This window comes from Leptodactylus fuscus, chromosome 7, assembly GCF_031893055.1.
Source record: "Leptodactylus fuscus isolate aLepFus1 chromosome 7, aLepFus1.hap2, whole genome shotgun sequence".
Taxonomy (NCBI): domain Eukaryota; kingdom Metazoa; phylum Chordata; class Amphibia; order Anura; family Leptodactylidae; genus Leptodactylus; species Leptodactylus fuscus.
In genome coordinates, this window is record NC_134271.1 from 136,024,747 (window position 1) to 136,044,732 (window position 19,986).

Below are 19,986 nucleotides of genomic sequence, written 5' to 3' on the forward strand. Positions count from 1 at the left end.
GTGAGCTCCATGGCCTCTTCACTGAATACCAAACACAGCGCCGTCCATTGTGTAGTGGCTGTGCTTGGTATTGCAGCTCAGTCCCTTGGTCTTGAATGGGGCTGAGCTACACACACAGGCCACTTGGCAAATGAACATGACATCCCTGGTCTGTGAAGAGGAAATGGAGATCGCCTGAGTGTCACTTCCATATCGAGCTGCTGATCTGTGGGGTTCCCTGATACTGGACCCCCATCGATACTAGGATAAGACATCAATATTTCACTCCCAGAAAATCCCTTTAACATATTTCTAGCTGGAATCAATATAACATTAGCAAAAGACTCCTTTGCGTGTTTTAGGGTCACTTGTGTTACGGCTGACTACACACTCACACAATGTCTATTGTAGCCCGACCAATTCACATTGCATTTGTTATACATGTATGTTGTATACGATGGGAAGTTTTAGTTCACATCTGCCGAACCTTATATTTATTCGCACGTCCCCCTTCCAGTAGTGACCAGGGGCGGACTATGGTGTATACGCATACAATGTCGCCCACCAGTCACTACGAGGAAGGCAATGACGGGGATACCCCTAAGAATGGCCAGCTATGGTGGCATACTCGGTTGACTTACCGGCCTTAAAGGGATTTTCCAGGTTGTCATATTAAAGAGGTTTTCCATACAGATGGACCACAGATCAGCACGTTGACTAGGCCGCTGCGGTCAGGTGAGTGCTGCTTCTGATCACCAAATGGCAGCGTACAAAGTGCTGGGGACGTGCTTGGTGTCGCCGTTCAGCAACAGTCACTTGAATGCATGTCCTGCAAAACCTGTGTAATGGGCTTTAACAAGTGTATCACTAAAGCCCCACTCCCAGGACCACCCCCCTCCTATCTGCCAAAATAATGAGTGGAGTTTAGAAATAGGGTTCCTACTTAAGTCAATGGAAACCAGGCACGGGTACATGGTCAGGGTGCATATATGTTTGTACTGCCCATAACTTTTGCAGCCCGGTTAAGGTTCCAGGGATCATATCCAACCAATCACAAGTTTTTAATCTATACTAAGAAAAACCTCTTCAAATTAAAGTGTGACTCCCATTTTAATTTATTGCCATCGTGTCAGGGGGTTTTTGGTGAAAATTTTTGTAATATACTTTATTAACCTATCTAACTTCCGTTTAATAGAAAACAGGCTGGAAAATTCTCAATAGCAATGATCTACCTAAGCCTGGCCAGGGAGACTGTCTGCACACCTGTACTCAATGTAGTAGGAAGGGCTGAAGTATTTACTAAAGGAGGATGGACACTTCTAATGGCTGTGTCGCTGGTTTAAAGGGATCCTATCATTAAAACTCATTTTTTTCTGCCTACCACGTCGGAGTAGCCTTAAGAAAGGCTATTTGTCTCCTACCTTTAGATGTCTTCTCCACACAATCCGGTTTTCATCGGTATGCAAATGAGTTCTCTCGCAGCACTGGAGGCGGTCCCCAGCGCTCAAACAGCACTGGGGCGTCCCCAATGCTGTGAGAGAACTCTCCAGCGCCGCCATCTTCTTCAGGAACGGGTCTTCTTCGTGTCTTCTTTCGGCGGTGGCGTCAAACTTCTAGGCCTCGGGCAGCCGACTGTGCATGCCTGCTGGCCAAAAGAAAATGGCCGCTTACAATACTGTGGAATGCACAGTGCGCAGTCTGCTTTGCCCTAGGCCAACTCCCGGAAGAAGATGCGAAGAAGACCCGTTTCTGAAGAAGATGGAGGCGGCGTTGGAGAGTATTCTCGCAGTATTGGGGACGCCCCCAGTGCTGTTTGAGTGCTGGGGCCGCCCCCAGTGCTGCGAGAAAACTCATTTGCATAACGATGAAAACCGTATTATATACCGAACAGTGGCGCGGAGAAGACATCTAAAGGTAGGAGAAGAATAGCCTTTCTTAAGGCTATTCCTACGTGTTAGGCAGAAAAAATTAGTATTAATGATAAGATCCCTTTAATACCATAAATATGCTGCCAAGATACTGTGACTGACTGTGTTTTTAACTAGCGATATCTCAGGTTCTGTAATAGCGGCATATGAATCTCAGATTTCTTGTAACACCAGAGCCATTTTTCTAGGTGGTATAAAACCAGAGATACAACCATTTGGAGTGACCATCCTCTCTTTTAAAATGCTTCAGATCTGCACATTCACAACACCAATGTGTATGATAACAGCTCAGTTAGAGGGTTGCTAGGGAGCCTGATTTTTATTAGAAAGGAAGTTAGATAGGTTAATACAGTATATTACAAAAAAATCGTCACTACAACCCTCAACACAACAGCGAAAAAAAAATGGGAGTTACACTTTAAAAAGGATCTTTGTCAGTTTTAGTGACATCTTGCACTCCCCATAACATAACAAAGCGGAAGCATCTTTTCTTAGGCCTCGGCATTGAGCCACTCTGTTATTCCTCTGAAAAATTTACAAATGAATGGACAAGTGGGTGTCACTAATTTGAGGCGTGTCCCTGCACTCTCTGACACCGTCCAATCGATGCAGCCAGAATGATGCAGGGATGCAAGGGAATGGTAACCAGATTTATTTCCAGGAAGAACAACAGAGGGACAAAGTTCTAAGTACAGATGGCTCTGTCTATAGATGCAGCAGAATATATAAGCTCTATATCTTAGACGGAGCTTTTTAGCACTTTTGGACAGTAAAGTGTTACATATACAATGCTGGTTACGGATGGATGACTGCACATAGAGGTGGAGTGATGCTTACCATTGCCGCCGCACTGATGGAAGCATGATGGGAACAAGTGTGTTCTAGGAGTCTGTGACCTTTATCTCCATGACTTTTGCTTGGATGGGTCTAATGAATAACACACAATGAGCTGAAGGGGGACGTATGGTCACAAAACACAGGAATATACGCAGAACAATGAAATTCAGACACAAAAACAGAATAGAAATGTGTGAAATCCGAGCTCTAAATGGTTAAACATAAGTAGAATGATGCAGCAAACACGGTGCATACATATATGAACATGTAGCAGAGCCGAGGTTGTTTTGGGAGTTTACATAGGACACGGAGTAGTTCCCATACTACCTTGCATTCACTTATTCTATATATACAGCAACATGCCTATATACGGTGCCGAAACATTGGGATACCCACTGCAGCCTGCAACTTGGGATATTGGCTTCCTGACAAGGGGTTATGGCTAAAAAATAAAGGGGTTTTTGGGCAGACTGGAAAACCTCAAAGGGGTCGGGGGTGTTAAAAAAAGAAAAAAAAAAAAAAAAAAAAAAAAAAAAAGGATACTCGCCTACCACCGGTCCTCTGTTCTGGGGTCGGGTCTCTCGCTTCTTTCCGTGCCCTCATTGGCTGGGCTAGAAGTCAAGTACTCAACCAATCGCTGACCTCAGTGGTCCCATACTGGATATGCAGTGATGTCATCGGTGTCCAAGATGTGACCACTGAGACCAGCGATTGGCCGCAGCAGTCACCTGAGCACTTGGCATCCAACGCAGCCAACACGGAACAGAATGGAAGGCGAGTATTGATTTTTTGGGTTAATTTAGCCCACTGCCTCCCACCGTGAGTTCTCCGGGAATACCCCCTTAATAATAAAGTGGCCACATCAGAGTCTAATATGTGTTCAAGGATGGATAGAAGGATAATCGATCGCTGAGTTTTTGTAACCCTACTGAATGTGATAAAGGAGTATCACCTCTTACCTGGATAGATGACAACTGTTACCAAAATGGAGACCTGTGTCCCAATAAACCCCAGAGCATGAAGGCGGCCAGGATAAATTCAATGGATCACAGATGAACATGTTAAGACCCCTGAGTTATGTTGTCGTAGTTCTAATTGATCAGGAAAAGGTTGATGAGCTCGGGAGACATACAGACAGACAGCAGTGTATCATATTCAGTATGTTTCCCGAGCTCGTCAACCTGTTCCTGATCAATTGGACTACGACAACATAACTCAGGGGTCTTGTGCCTCTAACAAACATGACCCCTATCACTCCATTCAACGTCTATGGCGATGACAAAGATGGTTGGGTAAGGTACGCCGTTATCTCCTCTGTTCTGGGGTCGGGTCTCTCGCTTGATCAGGAAAAGGTTGATGAGCTGATGAAGGTTGATGAACCCATAAATATTGGGCCTTTGTCTTATAACTGGCAGCTGGGACAAAGGACTCCATTTTGGTGATCTCATAGTTATCATCAATCCATTGGAACGGAATTGGAATACCCCTTTAAAGTATTGAGTTACAGCAACGGTCCAAATGAATACATTGAGTGGCACGCACTATTGTGGACCGCAGCTGAGGCCCAGTTACAAAATGTCTCACCATAGGCTTCACCTAGGAGTTTGTTCACAAGTTGAGGATTTTGTCTCAATTTTGGAAATTTGTGGCAGAAAATGCAACGTATGGGGGGGGGAAAGTAGCAGTGTCCACATGTATATAAAAATAATTCACACTGAATTAAAGGGGATGGCCAAGTTGTTTTTTCTTGCCTATCCTACATGGATTGGCTGTATGGGGTCCACTTCTGACACCCATACTATACACTGCTCAAATCCAACAGCAGATGGCTCCAGTCTTTGTATAGTGGCCGGCTCAGCTACTGCAGTTAAGCTTCCGAGCCTGCAGTACCAGTGACCACTATACAGAGACTGGCGCTATCTACTTCTGGCTCCATGTAGTATATAATAAGGGAGCCAGAACTGGGCCATACTGATTATCTTTACACAGTTGCCTATTGGTGCCCCAGCTATCAGATATCTATGGCCTATTTTAAGGACAGGCCGTAGATAAAAATTCCTAGCCAACCCCTTTAAGGCTGTAACTGCTGTGAAAATGGGCCCATGAAAGAGTCCTGAAACAGATTATTTAGGATGCTGGATCATGCTGTGCCTCTGTTATTCCTCCAAGAAATCTATAAACAAATTGACAACTGGGTGTAACCATATATTTGGTCAACTGGGTGTGTCCCAATACAACTTGGCACAGTCAGCACTGATCCGATACCGTTATTCCAAAAAGGGATACCCCCAATAGGTAACGCCCAGTTGTAAATTTATTTATAGATATCCAGGGAAAATATCAGAGGAACGGCACCATTTAGTGTTGCCAAAAAAAATGCTCCAAAATTCATGGTTGCTAAGGTAGGAAGTGTTCAGCCCACTTTCAGGGTTGCATGTTCCTCCCCACCTAGTGATGGCTCTGAGATATGAGGTCAGTCCCTCTGAAGGACGTACCGATATCTCCGCAAAGGGAAGAATTCAGCGCACCATAAGCTTTGCCATGGTATATAACATCCCATACTTACGGGACATGAAAGATCCTCTTTAAAGGGATTTTTTTTTTCGAGATTAAAACCAATTTTAGATTAATGGTGGGTGTGATCCTTAAAGGGAATCTATAATTTGAAAAACTCATTTTCAAATAAAAGGCACGTTGGAATAGCCTTTAAAAAGGCTATTTCTACTCCTGTGGGCCACTGCGGGTTTGGGCAGAGCCGAATGCACATGCCGAAGCGGCCATTTTGAGGTGGTCTGCTACATGAGAGTACTGCACTCGTATGCTCAATTCTCCAGACCACCACAAAATGGCCGCTTAGGCATGGCATAGTTGGCTCTTTCCAAACCTGCAGTGTCAGAGCCGATTGCGCATGCCTGAGATTTTAGATAGGTACAGTGTGGCATCAGAGGCCTGTATAAGGAGAAGAAGAGAAGGGGATGGAGCACTAGCATGAAAGGGGCGGTGGACTGGTATGACGCGGGGGTTTCGGAGCGCTGGGGGAATGCCCACGATGCTCTGTGATCCTCATTAGCATACCAGAAGAAACCGAATTTTGAAGAAACGGTGGGAAGAATCAAAGAGGTAACGGTAGGAGTAGAATGTGCCTTTAGTTGAAAATAAGATTTCCAAATGATAGACTCCCTTTAATCGACCCATCAACTGTATGTTTAAAGGCGTCATGGTGATCCAGCGAGCGCTATGTCCTCTATATAGTTTATACCATTCTGTACATCTAGTAGCGAACAAGTATCTTTTTCTAATGCCAGCCCGCCCCTTTAAGACCGCGTTCTCGTGGATGTAATTTTGGTTTGTGTAGGCCGTACATCCATGTGAATGCAGCCTTATAGCGACATCTAGCACCAGGTTCTCTATAATGCATGCAGAGTAGAGATGAGCGAACAGCGTGATGTCTGATTGGACATGTACTCGATCGACGATTCCATACGAACACCGCGTTGAAAATGCACTTACAGTTCGATTCCCCTCCCACCTTCCCTGGCGTTTTTTCTGCACCAATAAAAACGCAGGGGAGGTGGGACAGGAACTATGACAATGGAGGCATTGAAAAAACTAGGAAAAAGCCATTGGCTGCCGAGGACATGTGACCTCAGATGCAAACGAACAGGCGGCATCAGCTCCGATTCATTCTGTGCTCGCACTTAGTTAGAGAGAGATCTGCTGAGGGCGAGTTAGGTTTTAGATTCTGCTAGGCAGGAATAGCAAAGAAGAGAAACCACAACAGCTCTTGTAAGAGCGACACTAAAGGGAGAAGCTCAAACAAGCTTGGATGGGTCTAATGAATAACACCCATCTTTGTACCCACCAAACCATCAAAACCGTCAAAAATGCGCAAAGCTACTGGTAAGGGACGTGGACGAGGCCGGGGGCGTGGGAATGCTGCTGGGGAGCAAGGTCGCGGTGAAGCCACAGCGCATTCCGTGCCTACTCCTCAGGGGCAGCAAGCATTGCGCTTCTCCACAGTCCCCGGCTTGCTGGCCACATTAAGTAGGGTGCAGGGCACAAACCTAAGTAGGCCCAAGCACCAGGAACATGTGCTACAATGGCTGTCGGATAATGCTTCCACCACATTCTCCACCAGCCAGTCAGCCTCTACCTCAGCTCCTCCTCCTACACAACATTCTGGTCAGCCTTCCTCCCAAAATGCCCAATCTTCTCAGTAGAGTAATCCCAACTTTCCCTGGTACCAGGAGATGTCTTCTGGTCCTTTAACTGTCCCTTTCTCTGTCCCTCCATTTCCCGATGCCACAGAGCTACCAGACGACTTTCTGTGTCCAGATGCCCAAGCACTGGAGTCTCCTCCATCTCTTGTTGATTTTGTGGTGGTTGACCAGCAACCCATCCTCAGTGACGATGACGAGACACAGTTGCCATCAGGGCAGCTTGTTGCCATGTGCGGTGTGCAGGAGGAGGAGGCGAGAGAGGAATTGGTGGACGACGAGGACACTGACCCGACCTGGACAGGGGGGATGTCAAGCGGGGAAAGCAGTGTCAATGTTGAGGGAGGTGCAGCACCAAAGAGGATAGCTAGAGGCAGAGGCATGTCCAGAGGCAGAGGCAAGTCCAGAGGCAGAGGCATGTCCAGAGGCAGAGGTCAGCTGCTTTGCCGAAGCCAGGCCACACCCAGAATTTCCCAAGATGTTTCCTATCATAGCCATCCCAGAAATCCCCCCCATCAAAGACACCTCGATGGTGTGGAGATTTTTCAAGGAATGTGCGGGGCACAAATATAGTGTGGTTTGCACATTTTGCCACTCGAAACTGAGTAGGGGCTCTGAAAAGAGCAACGTTTCGACCACTTCCTTGCGCTGTCATTTGGAATCCAAGCACTGGGCTCAGTGGGAGAGAGCAAACACAGGACAATCGTCGTCCGGCGTTGCCGCCACTGCCTCTCCCACTGTTGTCAGTGCTGGCGCTGCAGTCCAGAGCACCAGCCAGGACACTGTAACATCTGGCTCCGCCACTTTGGGGACTTCTTCCTCATGCTCCCCTGTTCCTGTCTCAGCTCCTTCTCCTGCACCATCATGCGCCTCCTCCAAACAACCCACCATCTCCCAGACATTTGAGCGCAGGCAAAAATACAGCGCTAACCACCCACATGCGCAAGTCTTGAACGCACACATCTCCAAACTCCTGGCCCAGGAGATGTTGCCATTCCGGCTTGTGGAAACGCCAGCCTTCGCGGACCTGATGGCAAGTGCGGCACCTCGCTATGCCGTCCCTAGCCGTCACTACTTCTCCCGGTGTGCCGTCCCCGCCTTGTACCAGCACGTGTCACTCAACATCAGGCGGGCCCTAAGTTCCACGCTTTGCACAAAGTTCCACTTGACCACCGACGCGTGGACAAGTGCATGCGGACAGGGACGCTACATTTCACTGACGGCACACTGGGCGAATGTAGTTGAGGCTGGGACTGGGTCACAAACTGGGCCGGTGTACCTCGTCTCCCCGCCTAACATTCCTTGCAGGGGCTCTGAAACAACACCCTCCTCCGCTAAATTGACTCCAGCTACGAGCTGGAAATGTTGCAGCACTGGCGTGGGTAGATGTCAGTAGGCCGTGCTGAAGCTGATCAGCTTGGGGGACAGACAGCACACTGCCTCCGAGGTGAGGGATGCCCTCCTCGATCAGACAGCAATATGGTTTGAGCTGCTGCACCTGGGCCCAGGCATGGTCGTGTCTGATAACGTCAGGAACCTGGTAGCGGCTCTGGAGCTTGCCAGCCTCCAACATTTTCCATGCTTGGCCCACGTCTTTAACCTAGTGGTGCAACGTTTTTTTAAAGACATACCCAAATGTGCATGAGCTACTGGTGGAAGTGCGGCGCTTGTGTGCCCACTTTGGCAGATCTACAGTAGCCACTGCTAGCCTCAAAAAACTCCAGCAACGCCTACATCTGCCCGAACACCGGCTGTTGTGTGACGTCCCCACACATTGGAACTCAACATATCATATGCTGAGCAGAGTGGTTGAGCAGCAGAGACCTTTGATGGAGTACCATCTCCAAAACCCTAGGGTACCACAAAGTCAGCTCCCTCAGTTTCTCAACCATTAGTGGCCACGGATGGGAGACCTAAAAGCCTACGGGTGTTTGAGGAGTCCACCAAGAGGGTCAGCTGTGACGACGCACTAGTAAACGTAACAATCCCGCTCTTGTGTGTGATGCGAGAATCCCTCATTGCCATCAGGGATAACGAAGATCACACTGAGAAGTCAGGGATAGCAACAGAACTGTCACAGCAGGAGAGTAGTTCCACACACCTGTCCACTTCGGAGGAGGAGGAGGAGGATGAAGACGTGGCAGATGATATGATTGTGACACAGGAGGCTAGCGGGGAAGTTCAATGCGTCCCATTCTTACAGCGCGGATGGGGCGAAAGGGAGAAGGAGGAAGAAATGGAGAGTGACCTTTCCGGTGGGGGCAGCGAAGTCATGCCAAGTAACACTCTGGCACACATGGCTGACTTCATGTTGGGGTGCTTTTCAAGTGACAAGAGCATAGTCAAAATAATGGAGAGAAAACAATACTGGATTTTTGTAATCCTTGATCCCCGGTATAAAAATAACATCTTGTCTTTTATTCGGGTAGAGGGGAGGGCCAATCGCATTAATCACTGTCACAAGCAACTGGTGCAGAATATGATTGAGATGTTTCCAGCAAGTGTCGTTGACGGCAGAGAGGACAGTTCCTCCAGTAGGCGAACAAGTGCCGTCCAGTCCACACAAATAAGGGGCACACTGTCTAAGCTCTGGGACACGTTAATGGCACCCCCTCGCCACACTCCCGCCACTGAGGGGTCTAGTGTCACCAGGCGGGAAAAGTATAGGCGCATGTTGCGGGAATACCTGTCCGACCAAAGCCCTGTCCTCTCCGATCCCTCTGCGCCCTACACGTATTGGGTGTCAAAGTTGGACCTGTGGCTTGAACTTGCCCTATACGCCTTGGAGGTGCTGTCCTGTCCTGCCGCCAGCGTCCTATCTGAGAGGGTGTTCAGTGCAGCCGGTGGCATCATCACTGACAAGCGCACCCGTCTGTCAGCTGAGAGTGCCGACCGGCTGACTTTCATCAAAATGAACCACCACTGGATAGAGCCTTCATTTTCGTGCCTACCAGTGTCACGCACCCCAACATGAATTGTCATGTCTGCGCTCAACCTCTCCAATTCCTCCTCATATTCCTCCACCATCTGCGTTGCACAATTCTGATCCTTCTAGGCTCAATCCACCCTGATTTCCCCAAACTCTGCTGGTTAGAGGCTCAACTCACTCCAAGGGCCAAAAACAATGCTGGTGCAAGGCTCAACTAAGTTAAAGGGCCTAAAACTCTGCAGGTAAGAGGCTGAAGTCACCTAAAGGGCCTCAATCTCTGTTGGTAGCTCAGCTTGGGCCTGTAACTTAATTTTGGAAGGGCTCACGTTAAGAACCAGGAAAGTGAATTTTGGAAGGTCTTACCACATCACACACACACACACACACACACACACACACACACACACACACACACACACACACACACACACACACACACAATGACAGTTCAGGGTGGGTACTGTTGGATTTCCCATTGCCTATTCCATCTCTGGCTGTCATGGACAACGTGATTTAAAGGGGTGCTTGTTAAGGTTTCATTAGAGTAAAATTTGGGTTTCTGTCCATCCAATTGGGGGGAAAAAAGGTTTCCATGTATTTTTCCACTTTCATAGTGGGTTTTTTGAGTGTGGAAAGTGTGTAGTTTATCGGCTGTGATGGTGGGGTAATACTGGGACTTGGGCTTGTTAGATACCCCCAGACATGCATCCCCTGCTCTCCCAGTTGCATTCCAGAGGTGTTGGCATCATTTGCTGAGGTGTCATAGTGGACTTGGTGACCCTCCTTAGTCGAACATTGGTTTCCCCCTAAACAAGTATTTTTCCCCATAGACTATAATGGGGTTCGATCGAACAGTCGAGTTTTGAGCAGCTACTCGAATCGAACTTTGAACATTTCACTGTTCGCTCATCTCTAATGCAGAGTTTGTGCCTCATTCCACATAACAGACTATATAACACCAGCGTGCTATATACAACAACACAACAGGCAGTAACATGGTATACGGAGATATCGAGGCTTACCATTTCTGATGCATTGATGGAAGAATGGTGGGAACAACTGTGTTCTGGGATCTTGTGAACTTTAGAATGTCGGGAGGGTCTGATGGATGGATGGGTCTGATGAACAACACACAATGAATATGGTAGGTGATCACAAAGAGGACACAGAAATACATGTAGAAAACTAATCACAATATCCTAAGCAGATTTAAAGGAAACCTGGCATGTGCAGTCCAATCCGGTGTCATGTCGTAGAGCAGCAGGAGCTGAGCAGATTGATATATAGGTCTGTAGGGAAAGATTCTGGATAACCTGCAATATCTTTATTTTAATTCATGCTCAGGAGTCAAGTGGGCGGTCCTAATCAGTGATCGACAGCAACGTCTGTATACAAACTATATAATCGATTAGCTCAGCTCCTCCGGCTCTATAATACCCAGCCAGAATGGACTATGGCAGGTTTCCTTTAAAGCGCACCTCTAAACCAACGAATTTCACTCTTAAAGGATTCATATCAACTTGTCATTTTTTTACTAGCTCAAATAGATAATGATAGAGATTATTTTTGTCAGAAATTTTTTAAAATTCTATTTTCTGCACACCCATATGGACCATAGTAATAGGTAGTCTAGAGATGAACCGTTGACTGTTGTGGGCATGCTCTGTGACCTGTGCAAAGGTCATTGTACAGGCAGGGGGAAGAAAGGAACTGGAAAGGACCAATGGACATAGCTCATGTCCATTGGGGGGAGTGTCCATATTAGGGGAGTGGTCATGCTGAGGGAGTGCTGAGCACTACCGTATCCGGGATGATTCAGGTGTGCTGAAAGGATTTCACTCCATGAAGTATAATAAGTTCAGGCACTCTGATGTGTATAATAGTAATGTTTTTATTCACACGCAGTCAGTAAGATAATGGTAGTGTTTCGGGCCTTTAGGATCCTCATCAAACTGGGAATGTTCGCGCAAAACGAGGCAAAATCTTGTATAAAGGGAAAAAATAGCATTGAAAGGTAAGTGGTGAAAACTACTGTGAGAGAAACATCTCACTGACAAGTCATTAGATTGTTAGACTGATAATGTCTTATGGTCTGCTGAAGGGTTTATCTTGCTCCTGTGGTCTGCTGAAGGGTTTTTTGGCTGCATTACCTTAACCCTCCTGCTCTTGTGGTCTGCTGGTGAGCTACTCTACTGCATTATCTTAATACTCCTACTCTTGTTACCTGCTGATGGGCTACTCTGCTTCATTATCTTAACCCACCTGCTCTTGTGGTCTGCTGATGGGCTGCTCTGCTTCATTATCTTAATACTCCTACTCTTGTTACCTGCTGATGGGCTACTCTGCTTTATTATCTTAACCCACCTGCTCTTGTGGTCTGCTGATGGGCTACTCTGCTTCATTATCTTAACCCACCTGCTCTTGTGGTCTGCTGATGGGCTGCTCTGCTGCATTATCTTAATCCTCCTGATCTTGTAGTCTGCTGATGGGCTGCTCTGCTGCATTATCTTAATCTTCCTGATCTCGTAGTCTGCTGATGGGCTGCTCTGCTGCATTATCTTAACCCTCCTGCTCTTGTGGTCTGCTGATTGGCTGCTCTGCTGCATTATCTTAGTCCTCCTGATCTTGTAGTCTGCTGATGGGCTGCTCTGCTGCATTATCTTAGTCCTCCTGATCTTGTAGTCTGCTGATGGGCTGCTCTGCTGCATTATCTTAATCCTACTGCTCTTGTGGTCTGCTGATGGGCTGCTCTGCTGCATTATCTTAGTCCTCCTGCTCTTGTAGTCTGCTGATGGGCTGCTCAGCTGCATTATCTTAATCCTCCTGATCTTGTAGTCTGCTGATGGGTTGCTCTGCTGCATTATCTTAATACTCATACCCTTCCATTACCTTTATCCTCTTGCTCTTGTAGAAAACATGGGGGTGGGACTAAAGGGAACCCCATTAAGACCACACAAAGATGGTAGGCTGTGATGAATACAGCAGTGGCTACTGAAAGAGGGCTGGACTAGTGGGTGACTCCTGGAGTAACTACTGAAAAGAGCTTGGGCTGAGATTTCTGCTGTGAGTACTAAGAGGGAGGCTGCTTTGTCTACTGGGTAAGGTGGTAGGGGCCAGCTGGGTCTACTCGGGGAATGAAAAGGGCGACTTTGCCTACTGGGTACTGAGTAGGGTGCCAAATGTACCTAGGGGAGAAGCTATGGCCCTGTTGATGAGAAGTTGTTGCGGAAACTGAAGGAACCCTCATACACATCCCTGTAGGTTATGTGGCCCTATTCCTATAGTGTGTTGCGGCTAGCACCCCAACCTTCTGGGCTGGCTCCTAGACCTGGGTAAGGTTTGTTCTCACCTCCCATACACGTGTTTATATTGCAAGGTGACATCTGGACTATCCAGCACATTTATCATATATTACTGCTTGCACTGCAGGAACGGAGAGTAAAATCTCTTATTTTCCCTGGACACATGGAACAGCAGAATGATATGGAATCCCTGCCCTGCCTACAGATGACTTGCAGATAGAATAAAGTAAATCCAACAGATGGGCGCTGCATTGCCACCTGGTGGTCACATGTATAACCGTCGCTGTAGAGATTGTAACAAGCAATTCTGCTGTATGAAGCTTTTTCCACTTAGGACAGTATTGATACGGTTTTTATTTTCCGATCTAATATTTTTAGGATTCATCCCTGGCTTTGGTTGAGAGCAAAAGGGTAAAAAGTGGGGGCTAAACCATTAGTGCACAGATTATTTCTCTTAAAGGGAATGTGTCACTAGATCCCGGCCCCGCAGACGGACAGGGTAGGGTCACCTGAATCAGTGTTGGTCTCTTGCAAATCGCTGCGTCTGTTGCATTATTTTGTCATTATACCCTCATTGCTCCAAAGAGCTCATTTGCATACTGACAAAAATGGCGATAACTCGGAACAGTGGCAGCGATTGAGCCGATCTTGAGATTTCAGGATCAATTTAAAAATCCGATTTCTGATCATTTTCCAGCCGATCGTGAAATTTGCTCGATCGCCGATTGGGATCGGGTCTTTGCCGATCCCTCAACCCTAGTCAATGCTTCTCTATGGGAAAAGTCACTTTCAGAGTTGAGCCGATCTTGAGATTTCAAAATCCGATTTCCAATCATCTTCCAGCCGATCCCGATCGTGAAATTTGCTCAATCGCCGATCGGAATCCGATCCCGATCGCTCAACCCTATTCACAAGGGGAATCCCTGTAAGATTCAGGTGACCCAAAACTGTCTATCTGCAAGGTTGGAGTGTTATGCTGGATTCTGGTGACACACTCGCTTTAAAGACGTGGATTCGAATTAGGAAATATTTTAGGAACCCCTCCCCTTCATTCCGAATTCTAAAACTTTCAGTCCCTTTTAAAAGGTGTGTGAATTAAAAGCGTTTCTGGAATTAGAATGAATGGGAATGAGCTGTGGGATGCACAGCGATGTGTTTGACAATCCAGTAGCCGCGGGGCTCACCCAAACACTACAGTCTTTCCAAACAGCTGATCTGTGGCAGTCCCAGACTGCATCAATATTAAACCCATTTAGCAGAGCAGAACACCGTAATGCCCCATATTACTGTAGATCGCCTCTACAGCAGAAGTCTTTTCCAGGACACTTATAGGACCCTCACCTCTGTAAGACTTTCCCACTACACCGCCCTCCATCCGCTAGGATCGGCACCCACGTATTGTCCAAGGACTGCAAGCAAAGTGCAGCTGATGGCACTTTACATGGGGGACACTAGGATGGGTGCTGTAGGGGGCTCTATGGCAGCAATGCTACAGGAGCAGTAACGGATTAAGAGGTTGTACACAGCTTCGGAAACACGGTTGGTTTTTTTCGTCTCAGGAAGTGACATTATATCCATTGGTCACATGGTCAATCCCGTTCATTTTAATCGGATGGAGATGTGGCTGTGCCATGTGTTCAATGGACATGATGTCACTTGCTGCGAAGAAGAAAGCAGCCATGTTTTTGAGTCCTGGACAGTCCCTTTAAGGGAATTCCTGTAAAAGTTACAGAGTTAAAGGGGCTAACCCACATTACCTAGTGACTGGCTGTCATATTATACACTACCAAAAATCAGGCTGCCATATTAGAGAACACCTGACATGTAATACATCATCTAAAGACAGGCAGCCATATAATCTAGATCAGACCTGGGCAATGTGCGGCCCGCGGGCCACATCCGGCCCTCTGGCTGCTTCTATCCGGCCCACGTAGCTAGTGGAAGTTTTTTCAAGGACCTGTGATAATGTCATCACAGCCTATCACCAGGATAGGCTATGACTCGTTAGTGGGCGGAGCCACACGGGACTGTGTGCTTGCTGCAAGCTGCCGGCAATGGAGGCAGCCGGATGATAAAGAGAGAAGAGACAGCATGTGTGAGCAAGAGGGTGGAACTAGGGGCAGATGTAGGGGGGCAGGTAAACTGAATGCACATGAAGGGGACATTAAACTAGGGAGCAGATGGAGGGGGACATTAAACTGGGGCAGCTGGAGGAGGATATTAAACCATGGGGGGTAGCTGAAGGGGGACATTCCTGCCTCTAGCTGCCACCAGTTTAATGTCCCCCTCCAATTGCCTCAGTTTAATGTCCCCTCTAGTTTCTACTGGTTTATACTGGGGCACCAGGAGCGGGACTTAATACTGTGGGACATTTGGAGGGAAACATTATAATGAGGGGGTGTATAATGTTAGGGTGACTTTGTGGGGCACATGGAAAAATGATTGAGAATGGGCAGAGTCAGCGGAAAAGTGGGTGGAGCTAAATTTGCCACGGCGCGCATGGCCCTCTAGAACCGTTACAATTTCTCATGTGGCCCCATGGGAAAATTAATTGCCCACCCCTGATCTAGAAGGTGCCTGATATGTAATACATCATCTAGAGTTGTGGTACTAACAGGGTACACCATGTAGTCTCAGAAGGTACATGCCATGGTTGAGAACCAGATATTGCCAGTGCTCCTGGATGGAGCGTTGGAACCTGAAGCTCAGTGAGGCCTAGTGGCTGTCAAAGAGAGGAAGATGTCAGAAGACATCGGGTCGGGGTCAGTGGGGGTAGTCTCCCCTACAGTAGTGGGTCGTTTGTGCTGAATAGACAGATTCCGATTGGTCAGGAGCCAAAATACCCTCAGAACTTACAACGTGTCCCCCTATAGACAGGAGTGGGATGTGTCACATGTCGGACACCAAAGAGTCCGTTGGGCTTGCTTAGTTGGAACTTTTTTTCATGAGGGGGTACTTGCCTTGAAAAGGTTGAGAAACTCTGGCCTAGAGAGTGCCTGACATGTAATATGTCACCTGGAGCCAGGATGCCCTGTTATACATCACCTCGAAATAGGTGGCCATGTTGATAATAACCATTTCTCCAACACAAATCCTGCAGCCCATTCTTGGATGACTACAGACCCCAGAGACTATAATGGGGTCCATGTGGTTTCCGCACGAAAAATGTGGAGAGAAAAGTGCTGCTTGCAGGAGAGGGGAACAGAAATCCCCAAAAATAGATGTGAATCGGGTCTAAGATTTAAAAAAAAAAGCTGCAAAAATCCCTTTAACAATAAAAAAAAAAATTTGCAGTTGTTTTACCCTCCTGTGTGGTGTGAAGGGGTTAAGTCCGTTCCCGAGCCGAGATACCAGGTTTAACTTCACGGATAATTATAAATTCAGCTCCATTACTTTTTATCTTTGCAAGCATTTATCAAATATATGAACATTTGCATGTTGTTGACCTACATAGCGTTATGTGGATTTGGAAGGAACTGATCCCGTCCTCACTAGACTATTCAATGTGAAGATCTACTGAACAGAACCAGCAATGACCCCCACCGAGCCATTGTCAAATCTACCGTATCCCGAGCCACCAGGCCGGCCGTTATATAACGGTGTCATTATAGCGTTCAGATTATACCCGCCCCGCCAGAAGAAGATATCCGAGGTGTTAATACTCCTCTTATCACGGCCGCGCAGATAGCAGGAAGATTGAAATCTCAACACTGCGGTGCCATCCGAAAAGCGAAATAAGCCCAATTATTCTAATTTTTATAATGGACTCTCGGAAAGCGATTTCCTTTGTATCGCATTGCCATGTTCTACTTTCAGGACGAAAATAACAGGGGCAAAGATGGGGAGTGTGACAGCGTGGTGTACGGCGCTATCTATGGGATCACTTTGGGTTGTCAGATTTATTTATTTTTTTTTAGGTACCAGCCAAAAATTTCCTGGGTAAAGGTTTTTTTGGCCTGCTGCTTTTTTAGGTTTATAGTAATATAACAAAATCAAGGGAAGGGATCTTTACAGTTAGAGCAGTCCAACTTTGGAACAACCCGAAATTAGGGGTCTGGAACCTATGGCTCACGAGGCAGATGTGGCTCTTTTGATGGCGGCATCTGGCTCGCAGACAGGGGCGTAACTACCCCACAAGCACTATTATACTCGGGGGGGTCTTTTCGGAGTTAAGTCCATGTGAAAGACAAAATATTATACTCCGGGGTCTCTTAAGTATAATACCTGGAGGCCCAGTAGCGATGTAAGAAATAAAAAAATTCCCACTCACCTTCCGTTACCTCTTTTGGGCCCTCTTTGTGGCGTATGGCGCCCTCTCTCTGCCTCCTTGGTAACGTCATGCACTCAGGTTCACCGTTGAGGCCTATGATTACGTCTCAGAGGTGACATGGACACACCAAGCGGTGAACCAAGCATATGACGTCACCAGAGAGTGCCAAGTGCCGCAAGGAGGCCCAAAAGAGGAAGCGTTAGGTATGAATGTTTTTTTAAAAATTTCCAACTCCCCTGGGCCTCCACTTATTATACTTTGGGGTATGAAGAGACCCCAGAGTATAATACATCAGCCATGTTTGTTCGTCTGGAGCAAGTCATCCTTCTTTCCGGTTTCATTTAAAAAAATCGAACAAATTGAAATATTCAGGTTGAATCTGGTTTGTAACGAAATCAAGGTTACAAAAATGATCTCCTATAAGAACCTACAAGAAATAGAGCTATATGTGACCCTAATAAACTTTAGTAAATCATATATAAATAGATACAAGATGGCATACAGATATTCTCCAATCTGTAGAAAAATCCTAAACCACATACATGTGAGCAATAGTAAAAATTAGCAATATTATTCATCTTACCTATCGCTCATGTGTATTTGTTGGGGGGTTTTGGATCATCCGATGGGAGAATAACTGTTCACTTTTATCTATTTTTTATGATTTAATACAATTTTATTTCTTTTATGAGGACAGCATGTACCGTATTTTTCGGACTATAACTGGACTATAAGATGCACCTAGGTTTTAGAGGAGGAAAATAGGGAAAAAAAATTTTGAAGCAAAAAATGGTAAAATATTTAATATATGGGAGTTGTAGTTTTGCAACAGCTGCAAGGCCACATTGACAGGTGACCCTGCAGCTGTACGGGGATGCATAGAGTGTTTTTTTTGCGGGGCCAGCTGTACTTTTTAGTTATACCATTTTGGGGAATATCTATTGCTTAGATCACCTTGTATTGAAAAAAAAAACCCGGTGGTTAATGATAGATAGATAGATAGATAGATAGATAGATAGATAGATAGATAGATAGATATATATAATAAATAATTTTTTTTTTTTTCTAGGGACAGGAGGTGATTTAGAACTTTTATTTATATTTTTAAAGCTTTTTTTTTTACTATTTTATTCCCCCCCGGGGGCTTGAACCTGCGGTCACTTGATTGCAAGTCCCATAGATGGCAATTGTATTGCCGTCTATGGGACATTCTGTCTATTAGTATTACGGCTGGTCATAGACCCAGCCGCAATACTAATACAGCAGTGACAGGCCTGGGAGCCTCATTAGGCTCCCGGCTGTCACCTGAACAGGTCGGCTCCTGCGATATCGCCGCGCAGGAGCCGGCCTGCAACTTCACAGGTATGGGGCCGGTGGGGACCGGCCCCGGGGGAGGAGGGGCCACCGATACTGACCCGGCATCCGCTGTACTAGAGAGGCGGATGCCGGGCGAGGGATAGACGCCGGGGCCTAAGACATCACTGCTCTCCACTGTCCTGCATGAAGCCAGCGGCGGGGGGACGGAGGAGCGGAATAGCATCGCCCCTGCCGCTGCTGGCTTCATGCAGGGCAGAGGAGCACAGCGATGTCTCAGGCCCCGGCGTCTATCCCTCGCCGGCATCCGTCTCTCTAGTACAGCAGGTGCCAGGCGCCACATTCGGACTATAAGACGCACCCTTCTTTTCCCCCCAAATTTGGGGGGAAAAAAGTGTGTCTTATAGTCCTAAAAATACGGTAGCTATTTTTTTGCAGAATTTCTATATTTAAGCTCTTACAGATTAATACTCTATATTAGGGGTCATGGGAGTATTTACCGTATATACTCGAGTATAAGCCGACCCGAATATAATCCGAGGCCCCTAATTTTACCACAAAAAACTGGGAAAACGTATTGACTCGAGTATAAGCCGAGGGGGGGGGGAATGCAGCAGCTACTGGAAAAATTTCAAAAATGGTCGGAGTTTTTGGGTGCAGTAGATGCTGGGGAAGGGGAGGGAGTGTTTTGGTTGTCTGTCTGCCCCTTCCCTGAGCTTGAGGACTGTTTTTTCTTCCCCCACTTGGAATTCAGTCTGGCTGAATATACGGTATCTGCAGTGCTCCTATTAACCCCTTCCCGACGGAACAAGAGCTCTGCAGATCCCCTATATTCAGTAGACCGGGCACTGTCAGACACAGGATACCTAATGTGTTTGTGTTTCACAGTCACTTTCTACTTTTATATGTATTCTAGGGAAAGGAGGGATTTACAACTTTTATTTTTTTTTTAATCTATTTTTTTTTTCACTATTTTATGGGAGATTCTATACATTAATATTGCGGCTGGTCATAGACCCCCCCCCCATATATATATATATATATATATATATATATATATATATATATATATATGTATATATATATATATTTATTTTATTTATTTTTTTTTTGTTTTGTTGCTGACTCGAGTATAAGCCGAGGGGGGCTTTTTCAGCACAAAAACTATGCTGAAAAATTCGGCTTATACTCGAGTACATACGGTAGTTGG

At 46.5% G+C, this 19,986-nt stretch overlaps 1 protein-coding gene across 19 annotated transcripts in view; it reads right to left on the bottom strand.

Annotated features, from left to right (window-relative positions):
• Positions 1-19,986, bottom strand: part of GPHN (gephyrin) — a 245,520-nt gene that overhangs the window by 100,841 nt on the left and 124,693 nt on the right. For 12 of the 19 annotated variants that reach the window (XM_075283130.1, XM_075283138.1, XM_075283136.1 and 9 more), the window contains exons 8-9: positions 10,913-11,008; positions 2,745-2,834 (exon numbers count right to left, since the gene is read on the bottom strand). The exons of 6 other annotated variants lie outside the window; for them this stretch is intronic. In XM_075283130.1, coding sequence (XP_075139231.1) covers positions 2,745-2,834; positions 10,913-11,008 — 186 coding nt within the window. The remainder of the gene's footprint in view (positions 1-2,744; positions 2,835-10,912; positions 11,009-19,986) is intronic. One more of the 19 variants, XM_075283134.1, reaches the window with a different exon arrangement.